The 24,639-nt window shown below is 43.9% G+C and overlaps 2 protein-coding genes across 5 annotated transcripts; one reads left to right on the top strand and one right to left on the bottom strand.

Moving 5' to 3' along the window:
- Positions 1–31: 31 nt before the first annotated feature.
- LOC102110852 (bile acid receptor-like) lies at positions 32–11,612 on the bottom strand. Of its 3 annotated transcripts, XM_088067111.1 has the most exons (12): positions 11,382–11,612; positions 10,518–10,597; positions 6,948–7,072; positions 5,440–5,796; positions 4,480–4,620; positions 3,749–3,888; positions 3,555–3,662; positions 3,365–3,464; positions 2,143–2,271; positions 1,764–1,883; positions 404–517; positions 32–261 (listed from the first exon to the last, which is right to left on the bottom strand). In XM_088067111.1, the coding sequence occupies exons 3-12, from the start codon at positions 7,036–7,038 to the stop codon at positions 32–34; spliced, it is 1,530 nt and encodes a 509-aa protein (XP_087923237.1). In that variant the 5' UTR covers positions 7,039–7,072; positions 10,518–10,597; positions 11,382–11,612. The 3 variants fall into 3 exon arrangements, with proteins under 3 accessions (XP_087923237.1, XP_087923236.1, XP_087923238.1); XM_088067110.1 differs by lacking the exon at positions 10,518–10,597 and having other exon boundaries at positions 11,382–11,611; XM_088067112.1 differs by lacking the exon at positions 10,518–10,597 and having other exon boundaries at positions 3,555–3,659; positions 11,382–11,609.
- Positions 11,613–19,690: 8,078 nt separating this feature from the next.
- On the top strand, positions 19,691–24,359 carry SIKE1 (suppressor of IKBKE 1). 2 transcript variants are annotated; one of them, XM_014258976.2, is made up of 5 exons: positions 19,691–19,984; positions 20,062–20,167; positions 20,464–20,606; positions 21,271–21,377; positions 22,475–22,588. In XM_014258976.2, the coding sequence occupies exons 1-4, from the start codon at positions 19,826–19,828 to the stop codon at positions 21,355–21,357; spliced, it is 495 nt and encodes a 164-aa protein (XP_014114451.1). In that variant the 5' UTR covers positions 19,691–19,825; the 3' UTR covers positions 21,358–21,377; positions 22,475–22,588. The 2 variants fall into 2 exon arrangements, with proteins under 2 accessions (XP_014114451.1, XP_014114450.1); XM_014258975.2 differs by lacking the exon at positions 21,271–21,377 and adding an exon at positions 23,021–24,359 and having other exon boundaries at positions 19,696–19,984.
- Positions 24,360–24,639: the final 280 nt, after the last annotated feature.

Consider the following 24,639-nt stretch of genomic DNA (forward strand, 5'->3'; position numbering starts at 1 on the left):
GGGGCGCGCGGGCCGGCAGCGTTGGCGCCGCCTAGTGGAGGTCCCAGAGGTCGCGCAGCGGCGCGGCGAGGCGCGGGTCCCGCGCGCGCAGCGCCCCCGCGTGGGCGTGGCGGAGGGAGCGCAGCTCCGTGAGGCGCCCCAGCAGCCGCGCGAAGCGCTGCGGGTCCCGGGGGTGCTGCAGCTTCGAGTGCTTGTACAGGATCCCCAGCAGCGGCTCCTGCAGCTCCTCCACATGGCGCTTGTCCCTCAGCAGCGGGCGATCTGCGGGAGAGCGGCGGCACGGTGAACGGGATGCTCCGGGCGCCGCCGCCCCTCAGGGTCCGGTCAGCGCCGCTGCCCCTGAGGGGAGAAATGGGAGCTCCCCCGGGGCAAGTGATAGCTCGTTGTTACCTTCCCAATTTACCTGAAAAGAACACTGTTGTTGCTACGAGCAGAGCGTATTCGGTCTCGGTCACTTTGAGTTCCCCCATGGTTCTGTAGAAGTAGAACAGGGCGGTGATGAACTCCTCAGTTATGCCTTGAAAATGGAAAAAAAAACCCAACATTTTTTTTTTAAAAAACAAACCAAAAAACCAAAAAACAAACCCCATGCAGGATAATGAGGATGTTATTTCAGTCCAGAAACAGTTCCAAATCATCTTTGCCTGAAGGGTGTGAGGTGACCCTCCCTGGATCCATCTGGATCAGTGTCTGGTTCTGTGCTCCCCAGGACAAGGGACATGGACCAGAAAGGGTGTGGGGTCTCCCTCACTGGAGATAGTCCAAACCCCTCTGGACATGAGCCAGTGCCATCTGCTCTGGGATGGCCCTGCTGTGGTCCCTTCAAACCTCACCCATTCCGTGAATTTGCTATTCTGTGAATCTTTTAAGGCTTGGGGCTGTTCTATTGCATGAAATAGTTAACAAACTTTGTGAAAAAAATGTTAATTGGTAAAATAATAACTAAAGTTGTATAGCAGTTGTACTGTGGAGCTTTGAATGTATATATAACTCAAAGGATATAAGCAAGCATGAACATGCCTCTTCCTGTCATGAGGATGTAATGCCAGTGTGTAATACCTGAGGAGGTAATGCTAGTGCAGCTCAAAGGTGAGGGGAGAGAAGAAGGAAAGGGAAAAGGGAAGGGAAGGGACGGGAAAAGGGAGGGGAGGGGAGGGGAGAAGGGGAGGGGAGGGGAGGAGAGGGGAGGGGAGGGAGGGGAGGGGAGGGGGAGGGGAGGGGAGGAGAGGGGAGGGGAGGGAGGGAGGGGAGGGGAGGGGGGGAGGGGAGAGGGAGAGGGGAGGGGAGGGGGGGGGGGAGGAGGGGAGGAGGGAGGAGAGGAGAGGAGGGGAGAGGAGAGGGGGGGAGGAGAGGAGAGGAGAGGAGAGGAGAGGAGAGGAGAGGAGAGGAGAGGAGAGGAGAGGAGAGGAGAGGAGAGGAGAGGAGAGGAGAGGAGAGGAGAGGAGAGGAGAGGAGAGGAGAGGAGAGGAGAGGAGAGGAGAGGAGAGGAGAGGAGAGGAGAGGAGAGGAGAGGAGAGGAGAGGAGAGGAGAGGAGAGGAGAGGAGAGGAGAGGAGAGGAGAGGAGAGGAGAGGAGAGGAGAGGAGAGGAGAGGAGAGGAGAGGAGAGGAGAGGAGAGGAGAGGAGAGGAGAGGAGAGGAGAGGAGAGGAGAGGAGAGGAGAGGAGAGGAAGCAGTGGCCATAGGGACAGTGTAGCTCAGTGTAATAAAAATAAGGCCAGTAAAGCAAAATATTCATATATTTAGAATTTGAGACCTCCATTACCTGTGGTAGTAGTAGAAGTTGGCCTCTCTTTATTATGACACATTTCCATGGAATAAATACTGTTTTTATCAAGGTTTTGAACATGACAACATGCCCCGTGATCAGAAAGTCTTACATGACCTGGAACAAGGCAGATGAGAGTTCCCAGTCAAGCTTAAAGTGATCTTAAATATTTGTCTGTATCATTGCTGAAAATGTGTGAATTTTTCCCAGACCCATGAAGGTATAAAATCCTTATTGGCATCTGGCTCTAAGTTCTTTGGTTGCGTATTTATTGGTCAAGGTCCCTCGTATTAAATTGGACACAATGTATGATATGTAATTAATATAGCTGATATTATCCACCCACAATGATGCAAGTCAAGTATTTCAGACCTACTTTCACTGGTTGATGGTTGGCACTCACTCATTCTTTGGTTGTAAATTTGGGCTGATCTCAAGAACATCGCCTCCACTGTGGACCCTTTCAGCAGAGCAATCTGGTCTTCACTGGCTAAACTCTCAAACCCTGCAGAGAAAGGTGCATGTTCAGAAGCAGGGAAGGCTGGAGCTGCCTTTAAGCCCCCAATGTGATGTGGAAAAATGATTTCTTAAAAATAAATATCTTTACTGGAAAGGAGGAGCCATAGTTAAATGATACACGTGCCAAAGACTTGGGATCTTTCTTGCTAGATTGCAGGTTAGACAATTTAAAAGGAAAAAAAAAAAAAAAGAGGGGGCAGTTTTCAGTGTTAAAAGGTTCACAGGAAGATACAACAAAAATTTTGGGACTAAGCAAGGTTATCAAAACATTCTTCCTAATATCTGATAAATATCACATGGCCTAACCCCTGATAAATTTGCTGCATTGTTTAGTGACTGTGGATACTCCATTCATTGTTATATTATTTTCCTCTTAGAAATTGTGTTCATCTTTTAACAAGCTCATTGTCTGCACTTGTAATTGAAGAGCAAAAGAACTTTAGTGATTTTTTTCTTAAACCTGATCAAAGCAGGATATGTAACACAAGAAAACAGACAGCTCACCCCTTTTTTCAGCTCTGCCCCAGAGAGATGCTAAATTACATCAAATACCTTCTTCAGATATGGTGATTGACCTTTGTCAGTGAGTTTTACAAAGAAAAGTTATCATCTCTCTGTCAAATGTTACTTTGTCAACTTTACATGAAATTGAGTGAATTCAATTGCTTGTTTCCTTGTTCTTTATGAAAGGAAAATATGAAGAAGAACATCTGGTTAGTCCCTTCTGTGCTGCCTTTTCCTTTGAAGGAACATCTGCTTTTTCATTTGCTGGTTATGATAAATTGCAGACTCAACTGGATTTCAGACAATGTGGTGAGATAGCAACTCCCTCAAAGTGGTATTTTGGGGTCCCTGTGCTTCCAGAAAATGTCTCTACTCCATGTCAGAAATGGAGAAGAAATCTAATCATAGCAAAGTTTTGAACTGAAAGTGTCCAGGTTGTCCTCATGACACGTAAATGGCAAGTGAGAAGTATGAATAATCCATTAAAAGCCTTTTCTTAAAGCCTGTATTTTTCTCTGGTTCATGCCATCAGTTTGATTTGGTTCTTCTAATGCTCCCCAAGGGCAGAAACTCACCTGGGAGTCTTTTTGTGAAATCCACCAACACCTGGACATGGACAACGGCTGTCTCAGACAGGTGGAGGAAACTTTCCTCAGGACTTGCAGTTTCCTGTAGCTGCACAAAAGAGCATTTGGACATTAGATATAGCCAAGATACATGACAACAATGACTTAGCAATGCAGGCTGGGTGTGCTGGATACCTACAAACTTCTTGGCTTCCTCAAGGGGAATTGTGTATTTTTGGTGTGCTGCTACAATATGGTCAAGAAGTTGATGTTCTCCTGGAGTAAGTTCCATCTTCTCTGGGATCTGCTAAAAAAATAAACCAATCAAGTCACAATGACTTGGAATAAGAATAAGTGATAAAAAGAGATATTTTAAATAGAAAAATATCCCACTTTTCCAGATCTTGTTGTAGATGATACTTGCTTACTATTCAGTCCCTCATCTTCCAGCTTTATGTTGCAAAGGAAACTGCTCTTCTGCTTGAAATTCTTCCTGAGTCGCTTTGACTTACACTGGACTTCAGTCAGCAAACCTGTGAGGTGTGGAGTGGCAATCAATGCTTGTATTTTCAATTAATTACAGTCTAAAGTCATCACTTTTATTAGAGATAACTTCAGTCTTGCATCACAGCAGCTGTCACCTATAATGAACTGTTTCCTAGAGAATGTATCCATGTGTTACTTTATCAGGTGAGCTGATGTTCTGCATCAGCAAAGGCCTGAGGGTCTGCAGTCATCTTTGTCCTTGTGGCTCTGTGACATAGGCATCAGAATTTTCCATCAAAGCCCATCATGCCATTTTTATTTAATTTTTTTCCTTCAAACCCTAAAGTTCATCTGATCAGCTCACTGCTGTCCTGAGAAGGCTAGGGATATTTAGCTTCTCTTGTTAGTACTTCCTTATTTTTTCTTGTACTGTCTTTGAACAACAATTCTCTTAAGCAAGCATTGCTTCCCAAGCATTGCTGGCTTCTGCACACCAAGATGCTATAGGTGCCACCATCCCCAAAGTTGTTTCCTACTACCAAATGAAGCTTAGACCAGTATCATCAGGAAGGGATTGACTTTGGAGAAGGTTTTTTCTGTGGTGATAAATAAATAATCCAGCATGAAGGAGCACTTACATTCTGCCAGCATTCCCACAGCTCTGCACTTCTTGAGGCGGCACTCCTGGCACTTCCTCCTCATGTACATGTCCATCTCACAGTGCCCCCCACTCTTGCAGCGGTACACGGCGTTCTTAGTGATACTGCGCCGGAAGAAACCTGGGAACGAGGACTGGGTGATGGCTGGAGGAATCTAAGGAGCTTTTTCTCACAGGGATTTAAAAGTGGCCTTTGGGTTTGAATGGCTGGGTTTTTTAAATGGAAACATTACCTTGATTTTAAATCTGCTTTTTAAAAACACAGTTATGTCTGGTTCTTTCTGACTGATATTGACATTTTCCAGACATGGAATCATAGAATATGCTGATTTGGAAGGGACCCATAAGGATTATCCAGTCTATCCCCTGGCCCTGCACAGACACCCCAACAGTCCCACCCTGTGCATCCCTGGAACGGTGTCCAAACTCTCCTGGAGCTTTGGCAGCCTTGGGGCTGTGCCCATTCCCTGGGGAGCCTGGGCAGTGCCAGCACCTTCTGGGGGAAGAAACTTCCCTGAGATCCATCCTGAACTCCCCTGGCACAGCTCCAGCCCTTCCCTCAGGTCCTGTCCCTGGTCACAGAGAGCAGAGCCCAGAGCTGCCCTCATGAGACAGTTCCCCTACCAGTAAGTTAGAATATGATTAGCAACTAATTACTACTTGCTTTTATTCAATTTTAATGGTGAAATTAATAACACTGAAGTAAATCCCTAAGAAATGTTCATGAGAAAACCAGCATCTGCTTACACTGACACTATCCTATCGAGTCATCAATGCAAAAATGAGATGCTTAAAGTGCTCGTATTAAATACAGACTGTGAAAATATTTCCTAAATTTGTAGGGGCTTCATTAGACAAATTAAAAGGCAGCTCAAAGCCCAGCCAAATCTGTATGCCTCAATGTCAACTGTGGCAGGTGGCCCTGAGTGTCCTCGCTCACCTTTGCAGCCCTCGCAGGTCAGTGCGTTGTAGTGGTACCCCGAGGCCTTGTCCCCACACACCACGCACAGCTCCTCCTGCCCCTTCAGCCTCGCCGAGTGGTTTAACCTGGGCCTCTTTAGGCCCTGCTCCCCGCTGTCCTCCACCTGGGGAGCCAAGAAGGGGCCCTTGCTGAGCTCGCAGATGCTGCCCACGCAGGGCCCGTCACCGTACGGGGGCTCCAGGCTGTAGGGGCCGAATGGGGCCGGGGCTGGCGGTGGCTGCAGGGCTGGCACTGGCACTGCTGAGTACTGGCAGTACTGGCCAGCCTGGAAATCTGGGTCCGGCAGCTGGTAATTGATGTGCTCTGGTAAAACATCTGTTCCGGGGGAAAGCGAAAGTGGAGGAACAGCCTGGTGAGTGTCTCGGCATCAGATGCTCCAAAGTTTAAAAATGTTTTATAGATTTAGTAGCATAAATATTAGAGGAACACATTTTCAGAGGGGCAATCTGACACATTCTATTTAAATTTAAACCTGTAATGTTCTTAAGTGAAATCTTGAATGTAAAAAATGGCTCAGTAATGGTTTGGGCTGTATCATGTGAGTATGGATTAGTGTTAGCAGACAGTTGAAAATCACTTGCCAGCGGATGGCACAGCTGCCTTCAGATCTTACACTTAAAGGTTGTTTTTTATTTATCAAATATCTTCCATAAGTGAATTTTTTAATGAATGAAGTGTTTGTTACTGTTATATGTGTCAGGCATCATTTTGAAAATGTTGCAAGAGGGTCTGCGAAAAATTGTGTAGAAATCAGAGTGTACAAAAATTACCATGACAGGCATCTTAAAGCTGAACTTCAGAGGAGTAAAAATCAGAGACTTGTTTTATTTAGTATTTTCCCATACATGTGTCTTTACAATTATAAGATTTCTGTTTAGTAAAATGTAGGCACAGAATTGCAAAGAGAGTTTCTTCCTGCCTTTCTGTCTGTTGAGTTTTAATTTTTATCCAGCCTCCCTTAAGTACACACAGTTATACCAAAGAAAGCCTGTGCAACATGCATCTTATTTCATTCTTCCTCTGGGATTATTAAGATCTCTATAAAAACAAATTGGAAAGATTTTTAAAACAGTTTGGAGGGTTTTTTCCTTTTAGTGGGATTTGGGTCCTTCATTTAGTCTTCCAGAATCAAATTAGTTATTGCAATTATAATTACATAAGATATAGAACAGGTATTATCTATTTATAATGTATCTGGAATACTGTAACAAAACCTGTGTCTTCTCCATGCAGATCAAAGGGAGACAGTATTGGGGAAGTGTATACGGAATGCTCAGTCAGAATAATCACATTGTTCTCTAAAGTCTGTATAAGCATACAGTAATAGATTTCAATACACTTTCAGTAAGAGCTTTCAAGTGCTTTAAAGATAAATTAAAATCAAGGAAAAAAAAAAAAAAGAGAAAGAAATTCCTACAGGAGTTCATTTTGCCGTATTTGCAGAGTACAAAATTTGCTTCACTCACCATAGTATTGGATGGGCTCGGGAAGGCCGTACCCGTCAGGGACGGTGACAAACGTGTTGGCCATGCTCTGCTCCCAGCTGCACTGCTTCATCCACTCTGCTGTGAGATCAGCCTTGAAACAGCAACTTGGGGAATGGGGAAAGGAAGAGAAACATCCCATGGGAAAGAATTGCTGGGTAGGGTTAGACACAGAGCTAGAAAACTCCAGAATATGGCAGAGTTTTCAGATCATAAGAAAATCAGATGTCTTGTGAAGTCACATAACACCCTCAATGAGGCTACAGAATGTTTGAGTATCCTGATATTACACATTCACGTTAAAACTCTTTCCTAAATTTCCAAGTTATAGTTAGAAGTGTTTTGCTCTGAGTTTTACACAAAACCATGTGGGGTAATAGGACTAATCACTGGTAAATTCTTTAGTTCAGACAAAGAAAAAGGGGCTTCACTGAATAGAATGAACTTGCTTTGAGCATGAATTGGAGCATTTGCTCTGGAGTAGATGTGGGGCTGTCCTGTTTGTGCACAAAGATGGGCTTTTAATGAGTTTATTTCATTACTTTTTATGCAGAGTTGAAGCAAGGAAAATAGCATAGAAAGGCCAGCATGTATCTTTGTCATATAAGTAGTCATTTATGCAATAAAACTCAAATTTGCCTTGCTTAAGCACTGCCTGAATTACCCTTCCTGTGTTCCTTTAACAGTGTAAAGTTTTCAATGAAGACCAAATATACTGATTTCCTATAGGATGTGCTGCCTCTAAAGAGCTTTCCACTGTCCCTTGGTCATTGAATGAGCCTGGGCTCCTGGCTGGATTCACTGACATTCCCCATAACAAAATGCACTGAGAGCTCACAGTGATATAATGAGAAGAGCTGCTGTGCTTGGAGTTCAAAATTTACCTCATTTTTCAGTAATTTGACTTATAAATTAAAATTACGAGAGATGTTCTGAAAAAGGGTGCTCTAAAGACTCCTAAAGAAAAGTCTGTATGGACAGTGGCATGAGCTGGGTTTGAATTTATATACCTAGAGCAAACTCCTGGTATTGCTTAGAACTGAGAGCTAACACAGTTTCCATTGGAGGAATAAGTAGGAATATTTTCCTTGCCCCCTTGTCCCTCTGCATGGGGTGCATGGGGTGTGGCCACAGGTTAAACCTTTGCTGAGCCTGATGCCCACTGAGCAAGGGCTGTAAGAAACAATTTGCCCATGAACCACTCACAGGCTTTCCCTGAGCAGACAGGAAGGATACAGAAGATGAAAATTGCACGGAAGGATTTGGAAAATACAGCAAAGCCACTCGTGCAATGGGATTCTCTGCAGAATTCACAGCAAGTTGGATTCAAAGACCTTCCTTGAAGGAAGGGGTTTGTGCTATACCTGCACCTTGCTGCAGATGAGACAATGAATGGATCACCCCAGGGAATCTGAAAAAACACACATCCCTTCCCCCAAACTAGACAGAGCTTTGGGGCTGACCGCTTTCGCTTTGTGCTGTCAGCAGAAGGTGAAAGGATGCAGTGAGGCTGGAATGCTGGGGGTTTGTTATCTCTGCTAGTAAATATTTGTTTGAGTGCAAAATAAGTCACTGAATCATGAGGTCTTATCAGTTAGATCAATTTGGCCTGGGCAAAGTCCACATTTTTTCCCAAAAATGTGTGTTTGCTGAAGAAATGTGTTTCTGAATTCCAGTGGTTTCTTTAAATAAAAGTAATAATTGAATAGTAGATTAAAAAAATTACACTGATCCAGTCTAATAAAAACAGTATATTGGGAGTATGAAGTATCAAATGTAAGGTGGTTGATTTCTTAAATGTTCTAAATCTTGGAAGTAGATTTTCCTTAGACAAATTTTCCTCAGCTTAGGTATTATATGAGAAAGGATTCAGCCCTTCTTACTGATTTTTATGGCTAATAACAGTAACCAGTTGAACTTACAAAATTTCCAGCTAAGACTGAGACTTTGTAAACTGAAATCTTAAATTAAGAGGATGTTAGAACAGTGGGAATAGTAAATCTAATGGTTATTTGAGGAATGCTCTACTGTCTTAGAATGAGACTTATGCATAAACATTAAGAGTTTCATTTTCTGACATTTGAGAATTTAGTGTTGACAAGCTTGTTCTTCTGATCAAACAAAGCATTGGACTTTTTAAAGCAGAAAAGGAAAGAAAAAAAGAAAGAAATAAGAGAATAAGATATGTAAGGAAGGAACTTCATTTCCTAGGCCAGACAAGTTTTGATTTTTTATGAGTGACTGTGAGAGTAGAGTTTCCCAACCTTTGCCTCCCCCCTGGTGAGTGAGGCTGCAGCAGGGAGGCCTCCTCCAAACCGCAGCAGTCCTTGGGATTCCATGATCCATGTACTGCTCTACCCAAGGCTCTGTGGCCATCCCAAACCCCCTACACCTCATGGGACTGAGCCTGACCTGCCGCACACTTCCCCAGCCCACACAGACACTCATTAACCCTTTGCCAGGCAAGGGACCTCTGCACGTGCCCAGCATGGTGAAACTCCTGACAGAAGGTACCAGACATGCCCAGGTGTAATGTCCAAAACAGTAACTGGAACAAAGTTGAGATAAGAATGGAGCAATGGGTTTGGATCTTTGGGGCAGTTGCAGCTGTGCCATTCCCAAAACAAAATGTTTTGTGCCCCTTTTTCTCTTTTCCGTGTATTCCCGATATTTGTTTGTGCATGAGCGCTTTAAAAGGAAGCAAAAATCTAAATACATTCCCAGAGAGGATGCACAAAGGTTTTTAGCCTAAAAAGTGGAAATAACTGGGAACAAAAGATGAATTTTTTAATGTCTTATTTTGTAGCATCCCAAGCAGTAACACACATAGGGTGGGAGCCTTCAGTCCTCAGCCACACGGGCTGAGCTGACAGAAAATGTCAACTGCATAAAGCAAAAGCATTCCTGCTTTTCCTTCTTCTACTGGGCATTTTCATGAGTAAAGTCCTGACCAGGTGAGGGGAATGGTGTTTTTTGGAAGAGGTGACCTACACTCAAGGTGGCTTGAGCACATTTGAAAATGTGCTTTTACAGGCTTAGTTTTGCCAGTGCTCATCTTCTGAACTATAAACACTCAGTACAAACCAGAGCGTGTTGATTCAAGGACTTGGTTATCCATCTCATGCAGAAATTTAGTTTTTAGTCCCAACTGAAAGACTTGACAATTTATCAAAAACAGAATCGACTGAAGAAAAAAAAAAGCCATTGATTGATAAAAGTAAAGTAGAACCATAAATAGAATATACACATTCAGACTAGAATCTGAACTGTACATCTATTTATTTCTATTTATTGTGAAAGATGTGGAGTTTATCATTTTTATTGCTATAAAACCCCATATCATAAAGCAACATATCACCAACTTATCAAATTTATTGGGATACAAAACATCCTTCATGGAGTAGGGCCACAGGGAGCCCTTTCAGAGGTTGGAACTGACAGTGCTTTAGCTGCTATCGTAAATATTTTGACAGTTGAGTCATGGGGAAATTTCTTGTTTACAGGGAATCTTAGGAACTTCAGCTGAATGTCTTCACCATCTATTTAACACACCTTGGGGCACGTTAGTGGTCACGTAGTGGAGCTCAGAGCACATTTCAGGCTTGGGTTTAATCACTGTACTTCACTTGCAGCTGGAAGGCAAAGCATTATTTTTTTTTTAATTTGTGAAAATTTAAGCCAAACACTGAAAAAAAAAAGGAACTGAGCATAATCAGTGGCAAGTAGGTGTGATGCCAGCTGATCTATTCAATTTCACTCAAGCAATTCAGTAATCACTGCTTAATTAAAGAATGATTTTGCCAGGGAAATTCTAGGATCGCTTGATTGATCCTGTATGCAGCTTACATGCGTTATTAAAGGCTTTTCTGTTCCTCCTGGTTTTAATGTGCCAAGAAGCTCCCCAGAGCTGCTCTTTGAAGAAATTCCACTTTTCTTGTTATTAAATGTGTTCCTTCCTGGTCATATAATAACCATAATAGGAACTGGCTTCTTTCACCAGTGGACTGCATTGCAATTATCTTGAAATTTTCCTTTGGAATTATTATTCCATGAATAATCATTTCAAAGGCATACTTTTTATACATTGTAAATAAGAGGTTAGAGGTTTTTTGAAACTCACAGTTTTCCAGGTACTTTTGGGAAGGGAAACAAATAATTGAATTTAAAAGTTGTTTTTCTTCATTCTGTGTGTCAAACAAAGTACTGTTGGAACAAACCCTTGGCAGTAGAATACCAGATTTAAAAGCGTGTGTTTGCTGTTTTCATTTAGTCAGATGTTTAAAAAGAAAGAAAAAAGGAGGAAAAAAGAAGAAAAAAGCCCAGTGCCTGGAATATTCTCACACGGCAAATTGGCGGTATGGCTCGAGTAGCAATTTCTAACCTCAGAGCATGCAGAGAAGGGAATGAAATACTCACGGTGGTTGCAGGGAACTCCTCTCCTGCCGCGGGGTCCGTGGGGCTGCAGTGCCGGTCCCAGCTCTGCTCCAGCTGGAGCCAAGCAGGCCTTTCCCTATTTATCAGTTTGTGTGCACACCCCGGGCTCCAGACACTCGGCAGAGCCACGCTGCGGCTCCGAGACACCAACTTCCCACACAGCTCCTCTGGGGTCGGAGCAAGGGCAGCTGCGAGCCCACATAAATCACATCAGAACTGGGTCATCAGGGACAGAGGCCATGGGGACCCTCACGTCACTGCTTCCCAGAGTCCTCCCTGCCCAGCACAAAGATTCTGCTCTCTTGCTAGAATTCAAAATTCTCCCATTTTGATTGCTTCACGTTGACATGTTGGGGTGGTGATAGAAAAAGTTCAATTCCCAAGCAGGGAAAATATTGCAGTAGTATTATTTGGAGATTTTTACATGACATAATAATTTAATTTGGAAAGGCTGGATCAGGTCAGGACCTCCAAACATCAAACACTTACCTTGTCCTCTGGGTTCTGATCCAGACACCCCTGTGGTGATGCAGCACACACCAGGCTCACACTGAGTTCCTTGGCAACCTCAATGAACTTAAGTTTGTGTTGCCATTAACTCAGTAAAATTTCATTTTTAAAACCCCAAGTATTTCCATTATTAGTAACATCTAATAAATTAATACTGCAATTAGATGTTTTCATTGTTTCCTAGGTAGATGTGACCTTTTGGACAGAGAATTTTATCAGGTATCATGCTCTTCCAGTGCTCCCAGCAGGTTGCAAACCTCACTCCAGGAGCTCACCTGCCTTCTTTGTAAGATCAGTTCCCCATTCATCCCGGGAAAATCTGCTTTTGTTGGAAACTGCATGAAATTAGATGGGAAAAGGAAAATATAATTTCCTGTTGGGTAACTTACAGCAAAGTAACTTAAAATACTCTTTTGGGACAGTAGGTTTTCATGGATTAACTGCCATCACCCTTCAAAGGAGGGACATATTTATATCCCATGGGCTCCAGAGAAGAGCAGCAGCTAAGGCTGCTTATTTCCATGTGCCATTTAGGAATGTCTGTGGAGTGGAATAGTTGAGTCTTTCAACTAATCATGAATAAATATCATAGACTGATAAATGTTATTTGAGCATATTGTGGGGTTTTCTGAGTTTTCAGATGTCCTACATTGATCACGTGTAGTGATGGGGGGGCTGGAGCTCAGTGATTATGCAGCAGAGATGAAGATATTGATGTTCTAAGCTTAATTATGATCAGCACTTGTCTTTCTGGTAAAAGCTGCCTCATACAGGAACTTGCCAAGTTATCAAAAAGACTTCAATACTAAAACTGAAGGTTTTACAATTGATAAAACAAATATTTTTTTTACAGAAGTATCTCTTTCACAATATCCCATTGACTTTTTCATCCAGCCTTTCTCATGAAAGTTGGAAAAACAAGCAGAAGTTTGTGAAATATTGTGGTTAGATTTGAAATGCTACTGACTTTTATTTTTAGCATTTTTTTCTGATAGAAGGAACCTTACTGATAAGCTGTTCAAATTATCTGTAGGATGTGGGTATTTAGAGCCTGTTGACTCCAGGGAGCTTAAGCCTGAAGCCCAGGTTTTTAAAAGGCATCAAATCCTCATTCTACTCAGTTTATAAAGCCTGCTGGATTCAAGGTAAATTCAGTTTCTAAAATCAGTTTATAAATGAGTTTATAAAATAACTATATAAAACTTAGTTGTAGTAGAAATCAATTGCAGTAATTGTTAGCCCAATGTTAATTTACTCCCATGCTGTAGTAATTAAACTATTTTGCATAATCATGAAGTGATTCAGACCAGGTGACTGGCTAAATACATATATTTATGTAAACACAGATATTTACATTATTTTAACAAATCACTGTTCCTATTCAAAGCTTAGCATGACAAAAATGGGAGACTTGAGGGCACACTTGAGTCACCTAAAATACTGCTGCAAAGAAGATGAAAATAAACTCTTTTCCATGCTTGTAAATAATCAAAACCCAGAAAGGTTATTTAGGAGTAAGGGACATTTAAATTACAAAGTAGAGAAAGCAATTACTGTGGTAAAAATAGCACTGGAGTGAGTTCCTTGTACAATCTTCTCCACTGGCTGTTTTGAAGATCAGTTTGGGCAACCAGATTGAAGTCAGGAATTGTTTGCTCTGAGCTGTTTTGGTTTGTAAAGAGGACTTTTTGTAAAGGACTTTTAAGCTCTCTTCCACCTCTGTTGTCTGTTATTTTTCTATACATACATCAATTCTGTAAAACACTGCTGAAGTCTCTGGTCAGTAACATGCCCAGAGCCACTTCAGTGGCAAAGGAAATAATACCAGACTCCAAGCTTGCTTTACTAGCAGTAAGTAAACAAAGTGTCACTCATAGATATGGCCTGAAAATAGGAGCTGAACGAGTCCATGCCATGAGCCAACATCCAGAAGTGGCACTGAAGTGGGGAATAAGGGACACACAGTTTTCTGTGGAAAACAAGCCAATCTGGTGACAGCAGCCTGACCTGGACACTGCTGCAGCACTTGTGCAGCCTCACTGCCACCAATGCAAACTGGGAGCTCTGGGCAGTCAAATCCCCGTGGAGCTTGGGCAGCTGGTTCCAAAGGTCTGATGGGTGAGGGAGCTGGAGATGAAGAAAGAACTTCCCTGGATCCATACCTGCTGAGAGAATCCATTTTCAAGGTCAGCACAAGTCTTTGTTCATCTGGACTGGAGATTCCAGATGTCTGTGATTCATTTGGTATCTGAATAGTTAAAGGAAATTGCATCTACTCCAGCTGGATCTTCTCTACATAAATGACCCGTTTAGCTTGATCTGGTATTGGATTGTTTACGTAACTTCAGTAATTAACCACTATCAGCCTCATTAATGAAACATAAACCACCTCTTCTGCTCATTTGTAAAGCATTTGTCAAACAAAATTCAAACAAAGAGCAGGATCTCAGCAGAGTAACAGCCCTCCAAGAGCTACTGAGCCCTGACTGCAAGGCACAGCAGTCACTTTGTTGTTGTTTTTCAGTAGAACTGAAGCAGAAGCGATGGCATTGTCTATTGCTCTTGGCTAACTTCTCTCCAAGCCATCTGAGATCTGTCACATGAGGGCAAGGATGCCTGGACAACTATTTTGGATATTTCAGTACAAAATACTGATGTTCCAGCTCATTACTGTAAATCATTAAATGATGAAAGCAAGAGTCAAATACTAAATGACTAAACCCCTCAGAAAACTAATTGCTAATTACAGTAATTGTTGTTCTATGTGAGTTAAAGGTTATATTAAAATGATTTAGGATTAAATCCCTCCTGTTGGTAAACTGTTCTGAGCAATATTAAAGAAAGCAGAGTATTAAAAATACAGATCACATATCAAAATGATCTCACCTAATCTTTACCTATTTTGTGTCAGAGAAATAAAATGGTTCAGTGGCATAAAATACACTGTCAGACACATCCATGCCAAAAGTTTTGTGTTCCAAGACCTTTGTATTTCTTTTCCAATCTGTTGAGAAATTCATGAAAAAACCACCAGTCTTCTGTTCCCCCTCTCTTCTATTTTTATAGATCTTCCAAAGGTTCAGGATTGCTGATACTCTTGGGATTGTTCTTCCTGGGTGTGGATGAACCTCTCAGTCCTGGGGGTAAGAAGCAGCACAAAGCTTTGTGAGTAGTGATTTTGCCTTTTGGCGTTACCTTGCATGGTGAACAGCTCCCATTTAGCACTGCAGAGAAGTGTTCATTAGTGTGAGATAATAGAAATACTCGTTGTTTTGCATCAAATGTATCAGATAAACCCTCACAATCAAAATGGATGAGAAATAACTCAGAAGATGGAACTTCTTGTTAAGCTCTTATATGCTTTTTTGGGAATAAATGATGAAATGTCAGACCAGAGAGGAAGAACAATTTTGATCTTTTTAAGACTGATTTTTTTCTTAATCATGAATTTGTTGGATAGTTTCACCTTGCATTTTCTTACAGGCTTGTAAGGCAAATCTTGAAGAGCTAATCATTATGTCAAATTTCAGTCCAAGAGCCAGACTGCCTTAAACTCATCTGAAAATCTCAGGACAGCCCACAAAATGTTACTGTTTTTCCTGTTTGTTCTCTTAATCTGCAGTGCCTGAAGGCAGAGTAGGTACAAGAAATTAATCCATTCAGCCTTCTCAATGTTCCTGGGTACCCTGACACCTCCCCTGCCTCCCCTGACACCAGTACCCTCTGCCAAATCTGTTTCCCCTTAGCTGGAAGACCAAGATTTGTTAATAAAATGCTCCAGCAAGGTACAAGGTAGAAGAAAGGAAAGCTATGAATTAAGTTTAATTACAATCTCAAGAGCTGGTAGTTCATAGAGAATACTCATAACTACAGACAGTGACTGTACTTTTTAGGTGCAGCAAAGGGAAGCCAAGACCTGATTTCCATAAAGCAGATCTTGACACTGTATTAAGCATTACAAAATAATTATTGTGGAATCCCTTGCTCAGCATTTTATCAGCAGTGGTCTTGCTGCTGAGAGACTGAACTAACTGGATGTATCCATTTATCAATGATAATGTTTTTCCTTTTTTCCAGCCTGGATTCCATCTTGAAGACATTTGTTTTAACAGTAGAAAGAATATTAGACTCATAAATGTGAGTACTGTGGTGCAGTGGGTGACTCCTCAAGATTTATCAAAGCAAGATAATTAGGATGAACAATAAGACTGAGTTCCTTGGTAATAACTTTTGTCACAGGACAACTCTGCATTATACCACGTTAATCTGCCTTGAAGTATAGGTTGGGAAGAACAGGAGAATTCCTTTGGGCTCCTAGCCCACGCGTGTCTGTGCTACACTTTTGTTGACGGCAAAATACCACTGAAATTGTGACAGTAGCTGAGAGCTGTCTTAACACTACCATTTAATTTTAAAAGCAAGCAGTCAGAATGTATTGGGGTGTGTGGTGTGAGAGGGGGCTGGTTTGCTTTTTAAACAGCTGTAGCTGCTGAAATAGTTAGGTTTTGAAGGAAGGACTTGTAATAGAAATGAGAATTGTTGTATTTAATTTTTAAAAGCTTGTACCCTGCTGCATCACCATGGGAGACTTGTGCTTTCAGACACTTAGCCACAATGTTTCTACCTGTTCTGACCACTCTTACAATTAATATAATTTTACTGAAAATACAAGAAGTATCCTAGAAATTTGCCCTTTATTCTTTTCTCTACTTCCAATATCTAGATGTCACTCCATCTGTCACAGAGGTTGCCATTTGCTACTGGTCTGTTCATAGAATCCCAGAATAGTTTGGATGGAAAGGGACCTTAAATCCCATCTTGGTCCAGCCCCCTGCCATGGGCACCTTCCACTTAGCCCAGGTTGCTGCAAGCCCTGTCCAACCTGGTCTTGGGCACTCCCAGGGATCCAGGGGCAGCCACAGCTGCTCTGGGCATCTGTGTCAGGGCCTCCCCACCCTCACAGGGAAGAATTTCTTCAAATATATAACTTGAATTTCTGCTCTTTCAGCTTGAACCCATTTCCCCTTGTCCTGTCCCTGCAGTTCCTGATGAGGGGTCCTTCTCCAGCTTCCCTGTAGCCCCTTCAGACTCTGGAAGGTTCTGTGAAGTCTGCACACATCCTTCTCCTCTCCTGGCTGAACAGCCCCAGCTCTCTTAGCCTGTCTCCATAGGGGAGGTGCTCCTGTCCCCTCAGCAATTTTGTTCAGTTTTGATCCATCTAGATTTCTTTGTGATTTTCCTACTGTTAGCAAGAGCCTCCTCAGCTGTACTCAGAACTGTTATGTATTTATCCCACCATAGAAATACTATTTTTGATTTTCCAAAGATGGCCTGGAAGCAGTTTGGGCTCTGCAGCAGCCTTGTTGTTCTGAGTGTCCCAGTACTCTGCTATCCAGCCTCCACTTCTCCTGCTACAACAACCCCGTGCTCTGTTTGACAAAATACAGCCATGTGGTTAAGAGTTATTAAAAGCATTAAAACATTAACCTCCTGTAACCCCATTTTTCACTTTGTACACACACATAAGTGTTTAATCAAATCGAAGTTAAACACTAAAAAGTTTGAGAGGCAACATTTATACATTCTATTTAGTTTATACAGAATAGATGTGATAAGCCAAAGGAATTACAAGGCACCCCTACTCAGAAATGCTCATCTGTTGATTTGTTTAAGCTCTGTTGCTACACACTTGAAGTTTTGGTGACAAGCATTCCCAGCATTTAAAGCAAGGAGCTTTGTCCTACTGGGATCCTCTCTGTGTCCTGGCGCCACAGGAACTCACTCTGCTGTCCCTTGCACAAATGATTCTGTGTCCAGATCTGCTGGAGAGGGGCTGAGCCCCAGCCCCGAGTGGGAGCAAGGGCTGTGTGGCAGTGTGGTAGTGGTGTCATAGACTCTCATCTCCCTCATGCTGGAATTTTATTTCTAGAAGCCAGAATGCCATGGAGGAAATAAACTGATCCTGAAATGACAGTGCTGGCCCACAGCTACCTTCTGCTTGTCCCTGTTGGCAGGGAAGGCCAGGATGGCACCTCTGACACCAGGGAGAAGTGAGTGTTCAATCAGAATTATAAACACAAGAGCAGAACAGGCCAGTGGTTCAGACACATCCTAGTGCAGCTTCTGCGGAGGTGAAATGATCCTTCACACTGCCCAGACCATGGGCTCCTTCAGCTGATTTCCTATGGATGAGAACTGGAATTCCCAGTGCCACATCTCTAAATGGCTCAGTGAGTGCCTGAATTAAGAGAACTTCAGGGACTGCTAGTTTGGTTTCACAGAAATCCCTGTGCTGGATAAAGTGAAAAAGGGAAAGATGGCTCAGTGACACAGAGCTCATTCCATGGAGCTGTGCCAGGCCTGCTGTGAGCCTGCCCAGAGGATTCTGTGGAAATGGGTGCTCTGGAGGCTTTGGAGGCAGGCACGGAGCTGGGAATAGGAGCAGAGGGAGGCAGCAGCAGGTGCTGAACTGCACACGGGCAGTCATGTGAGGATGTGAGAGTGGGACTGGAGAGACCAGCACTAGCTAGGGCTTAGGGATGATGTGTCCATTTTAGTACAGGACAATTGTTATCCAACTTGTTCCATAACCAGGATGGTCCACACAGCAATATTTGTCAGTTTTCCAAGTGTTCATGACTTGGCTATTAGGAAAAAGGAATTCTAATAAACTGTCTTAACTTTATAGTATTCTCTACCAAGATGCAAAATAGGGAAGGACCAGGAGGTGAAATATGCTATAACCATGGTCTGGACTTTATGTCCAAACCAGTAGAAGGATTACATTTCCCAGATTTGCAGAATAGCTCTCATACTTTACTAATTAATCTGATTCTCATGAAATATTCCAACTGCAGCTGCTTTCCCTGTTCTCTTTTGCATTGTGTGCATGTTTTAAGATTGTTGCTTTTATGAAATTATCTCATTCAGCACTTCTACACCAGGCTTGATTATCTCTGAGATCATAAAGAACCTTCATCTGATAAAGCATCCTGGAGTTTTCTCATGTGTCTGTGTGATTAGGAATTTAAACTCGAAAGATTATTCAAATCAAAGGCAGTCCTGCTAAAATACTATTGTTGAAAAAATTTTTAATGAAGTCGGTGCTATTGAACAAAACCTTTCGGCACAAAGCCTCAAGGACACCCCGGATCACCAACAGTAGCTTCAGTTAGCAAATAAGAATCAAAGCAGCGAGTCAGCATTGCATAGCTTGTTATTTTGAGTGGCGGATGTTTACTGTTGGAAGGGACAAATAGCGGCATCAGATAAGATGGGAGCCCCGCAGCTTCCAGCCGGGATTGATCGCGCTGTGAGGGAGCAGCCGCAGAGATAAGCGGGACCCAGGGTCAGGGCCGCCGGCCCTCTGCAAACAGCCTGTGCCGAACAGCGCTCGCTCGGAGCCGCCCTTGTCCCGGCCTCCCCGGGCCGTGCCGGGGCCGGGCTCTCAGGGCACGGGGGGCTCGGACACGCGGGACCGCGCCGTGGGCGGCTAGTGGTAGGGGGCACCTCCACGTGGGGCAGGCGGCTTTGGGACGCCGTGTGCCAGGGGGGGCGCGGTGTCCCCTCACGCCAAAACGCCCCAAAGCCAGCGAACGCTCCAAGGCTTCGAGCCTCCCCCGGGCACGGCGAGGGCAGCCCCGGTCCCGCAGGTCGGCCCCGCCCCTCTGCCCAGCCGCGGCGCTCTGGCGCCGCCAGGCGAGCGTTTGGCGGATCGGCGGGCTCGCGCCGGCCCGCGCCTGCGCACTGGCGGCGCTGTGGCCGCGGGCGGAAGCGGGGTCCCGGCCCCGCGGGTTCGCGTCTGCCCGCGCCCGGCGGCGGGGCCGGAGCGGGGCCGAGAGCGGCTGCGGGGGCAGAGCGGCGGTGGGGCCGCGAGGGACATGGGCCCGCCGCGGGGCTGAGCAGCGCCGCCCGCCATGAGTTGCAGCATCGATAAGATCCTGACGGACGCGCGGACGCTGCTGGAGCGGTTGAAGGAGCACGACACGGCGGCCGAGTCGCTCATCGACCAGTCGGCCGTGCTGCACCGGCGCGTGGCCGCCATGCGGGAGGCGGGCGCGGGCTGCGCTGACCAGGTGAGCGCGGCCGGATCGACCCTCTCGTCTCGGTAGGCCCGAAGCGGCTGGACCGACCCCCTATGTCTCCTCGGCAGGGCCCGGGCCCTGCGGCGGAGCGACCCGACCCGTCCCGGCTGCGGCCGCACGTGGTGCTGGCTCAAGAGAACACGCAGATCCGCGACCTGCAGCAGGAGAACAGGGGTGAGCGGGGCCGAGCGCGGATCCTGGCGGGTGATGTGCACCCGGCGTGCGGGATTGTCCCGGCGGGAGGGACTTGTTGAGTAGAGCAGAAGTGTGTCTTTGTCGCCTGTGGCAGAATGGCTGGATGTCCCGCTGGGTCGCGGGTCACGGAGTCTCCTCGGCCGAGGGGATCCGGGCAGTGCCGGGCCGGGGAGCGATGGGGCAGCGGCGGCCCCGCCCGCAGCTGGTACCCAGCGAGCGTCTCGGGGCTCCTGCTGTGGCTCCCGCTCGTGGCCGTGACAGGCTGTGTTCTGCAGAGCTCTGGGTCTCACTGGAGGAGCACCAGGACGCCCTAGAACTCATCATGAGCAAGTACAGGAAGCAGATGTTACAGCTGCTGGAAGGGAGAAAGCATGAAGAGGCAGAACCAGCCTTGAAAGTCCATCAGGCTAATTCCGGGGTAAGGTGGGATGGGGACAGGAGAGTGTTCAAGACCCCTGTCTCCCGCTCGCTGTTGTGCAATCTTTGTTTCCATTCCTGCAATGTCTGTGCTCCAAAGTACATTTTCTCCAAATCTTGACTCTCTTTGCTAGTATTTTCCCCTCTGTTCCTTTCAGAGCACACAGGTTGTAACAGCTGTCCGAGATGACACTGAAAGGCACAACCCCTTCACAGCCCAGGTGGAGGCTTTTTCTTTCAAACAGGTGGTGACTTCCCTGGGTTAAGCTTAATGTACCTGATCCTCTGCAGTAAAGTCAAAGATGTCCAAGTTGTTATCATTCCTGTTCAGTAGCTGTAACAGAGGGCAAAATAACCTCCTAAACTCTGTGAGCTGTATGTTTAGTTCTTAAGAGATTTCTCTCCCTAGTGTTTTTAAATCCAGATACTCTGTGCGGTGGCTTAAAGTGTACCTTTGTACACATTGGGCTCAGTGATTTCAGAACTCTGAGATGTGGCTGCTGATAACTGCTGCCTGTTTCATATTTAGGTATCTAGTAATAATAAAATAATGTTAAATTTCTATTTAAAACTTAGGAATTGTGATAGGAATTTTTTTAAATGCATTTTTATCTGATTAGAGAGCAGCAGGTTGGTTCAACCCAGTGACATCTCATATCTTGTAGTTTTTTCATCAGAACTGGAGCCAGCCTAACTCTTCCCATGTATTTCTTTGCACTGGTATGTGGCAACTCACTGGTTCTCTTTTCTGAGTTGCTTAACTCCTCTGAAGGTAAGTGGTGTAGCTACCAATGCCTCCCTGAGTGCACAAATTGCTGTTTATCAAGGTTTTACATTTGAACCAAACTTGACAATGCAGAGCTGAAAAGGTTCTGAAGGAACCCTTTGAGGGATATCCCTTGACTATCTCAATGTCTAGGCAAAGCCTTCTGTACTTCAGATTAAGTCCTTGAGTTTTTTCCTCCCCCCCCCCATTTTGAGAGCAATAGGAAACTCATGATGTCTTTAAAAGAACTACATTCTTAGTATAACCATCTTCCTGTTTAGAAAAATAATAATCTTTCTTCCCCAAAGTCTTTGTGTCTTCCACCTCTCTTCTGGATGCTCTAATTTGTTTACATACTTTCTGAATAATGGAGTTTCAAACTGAATCCTCTGCTCTGTGATAAATTTATCTTCCAGAGGCAGTAGAGAACTATGGGCACTTAAACTCCACCCTCTCAGATTATGTGCTCTATTGCTCTTCAAGCAGGAGCTCTTGCTCCATATTGGAATTTGTCAGTGTTTGTTCCATGTGCATTTCTGAGCTTCAGCAAAATGCATCTTCCAGAGGATTATTGCTGTATCTAGACAGATTCTGTAAAAATCTGCCTCAGGAAGTTCTGGTCTTACTTGATGTAGTTTTATTGCTTGATATCCTGCTGAGATAGGGCTGTTTACTCCACACTTGAAATCTTCTTTGGTTTTATTTTTGGTGTCTTTATAAATTCAGTCAGGCTTTTCTAATAAAGCAGTATAAAATTTACTGCCTACTAATCATGTTCACATGAGCCTGAATCTACTGTCTCAGACCTTGGCACACTTGAAATTATTTCCCTTTAAGTCAGGGTGCCTTACCTTGCTGGTTGCTGTGTCTCTATTCACTGTTTTCACTGATATAGGACTGCTGATAAAGGACAGTAAGGTACAAGATATTATCCTTAAGTATGCAAGGTAGAAAGGCTTGCAAGTGCTTGGGAGGAAAGGATTAAAATTTAAAACAGAAAGAATCCAAAATCAGGAAAATGGAAGTAAGTGATTTAGAAGGGATAAATTATGACTGTTGCTTTTGCCTGAACTTACTGAATGTATTAATTTTATGTCTTTCAGGAAATTGAAAGTCAAATAGACAGAATATGTGAGATGGGAGAGGTGATGAGAAAAGCTGTTCAGGTGGATGACGAGCAGTTCTTTAAAGTTCAGGAGAAACTGGCTCAGTTGGAGGTAAGAACAGAGCCAGTTGCTGAAGATAAATTGAGCTTTGGGTGTCTCTAGACTTTCTCTGTATTTTCTGTGTTTGTGTCAACAAAACAGTTATTTTAGCGTTTTACAACACTAAAAGTTTGGGGATGGGGTTAGGAAATGAAGAACATGTTTGTTTATTTTCAAGTTCTTAGTGTTTGTATCCTTTTTATGTATCTCTTTATATAAATAAATAAAGCCAGAAGAAGATAAGGTTTAAATTATGTGGTTCTAGTGTGCCAGTACTGTATTAATGCTTGCATTACAAACTGTAATGTCCAAACTTTATGTATCTGTGAAGGAGAGGGACTCTAAAGATTAGCATCTTTTAACTACAAATTAGCACCTTTGTGTGATAGTCCTTTAGTTGTGAATTAGCTCATTTCTACTTCAGCAAAAATGTTGATTTTGCAGCTTGAAAACAAAGAGCTGCGTGAGCTGCTGTCGATCAGCAAAGAGTCCTTCGAGGTGGGGAGAGAAGATCTGCCAGACTGTGAAGCTTAGGCCACAAAAACCTTATCTCCAAGCCTTCAGAGACTGTTATGAAACTACCTGACAAGGATTTGTTGTTTCAGGTGTTTCCTTGTATATTTGTTTTATCTTTAAAGTGTGTGGGCTGTTTTCTCTGCATTTTTCTGAAGTGCTGATGGCAAAAGCTTGCACTCTGCTCTTAGTACCTGCAGCAATCGGATGCTTAACACTGAAGTATTTGATGTGTCCTCCCTTGTGATGGTTCATTTCCTCTCCCTTTGTTATTTTTTATGAGCTTTAGTTAATAATTCCAGCTGTGCAGATGGCTCTTAAATTCTCCTTGTCCGTAGCTAGAGAACGTAATGCAGGTTGTGATTATTGTGCTTTATAGAAGGAATAGGAGATGACTGAGAAACCACAGTGTGAGAGGCAGGGATGTGGTTTGCTCTGGCTGTGCAGGGCAGCTGGGCTCTGCAGAGTGAGTGACCCTCGGTGTCTGGCTGGCCTGACTTTGTCACCTGGCCACTGCTGAGAGAACAGCAGATGCCAGCAGAGCACTTGGAGTCACTCCTATTCAGAGCAAACTTTACCTTGTTGTAGGGGTGAAGACTGGAGTTAACGACCCTTCCTGACACATGCATATTTGAAGGATTAATCTTTTTTGATAGACCTGTCCCAGCCTTCCCGGTGCTCCCAGTTATCAGCCAGCCCTGCTCTGTTGGTGTGCTCAGAGCCTGCCAGAGCACAGCACCTGCAGATCAAAGCTCTCAGGCCTCACACAAATTTGGCTTCAGGCAGAGGGAGTTCAGATCTGCCTTCAAAGCAAACCAAACCACCCCCATACAGAGAATTTTAATGTCACGTCACAGGTGAGTCTGGTGACACGTGTTCCACAGTTACTGCAGGTCCTGTATTGAGTGAAATTAGAGTGTTACAGGAGTTTCTCAGTAGGGTGGTATTTTTAATGACACTTCTTATATAAAATGATTTCTGTTCTACCTGTCATCTAAGAATAATCTTCCAAGAATGGTAAACATCTCATTTCCACTATTAGCTTAAATTTTTAATGCCACTTTTTCCCAAGTGAGACTTTTCATAGATACAGAAGGTAACTCGTTCCTGTGCTTACTGAGAGACAGTGAACACTGGAGATGTTGTGAACATTTGGAATTCCCAGCAAGACTGGTAGATATAAGGGATTTCTGTACAGGAGGGCTCTTGTATACAATCCTTTTCTATTAGAAATTGTTCAAGAGGGAATAAAAGAACCCAGTGAGAAATACTCAAGTGTTTTCTGTTTTATGAGTCCTGGGAGAATTCCATGTATTCTGCTTATTCCCAAGCCTTTTGCACCTAAGTGAAATACTACAATGACCAAAATGTTGAATTTTCTTTTTTTAAATTAACATCATCCAGAATTCCAGATTCATTTTTATCTTCACTCTCTCAGTGTAGAGTAACATCAGAGCACAACTCTTCCCCAAATCACTCCACAAGTTGCACACCAAAAGAGAAAAAATAGGCACAAACCCAAGAAACTGGGACTTTGCTGTGCAGCCAGA

This window comes from Pseudopodoces humilis, chromosome 26 (genome assembly GCF_049639895.1).
Source record: "Pseudopodoces humilis isolate 2021_Gansu_Grassland_sample_001 chromosome 26, ASM4963989v1, whole genome shotgun sequence".
In the NCBI taxonomy this organism is placed as follows: domain Eukaryota; kingdom Metazoa; phylum Chordata; class Aves; order Passeriformes; family Paridae; genus Pseudopodoces; species Pseudopodoces humilis.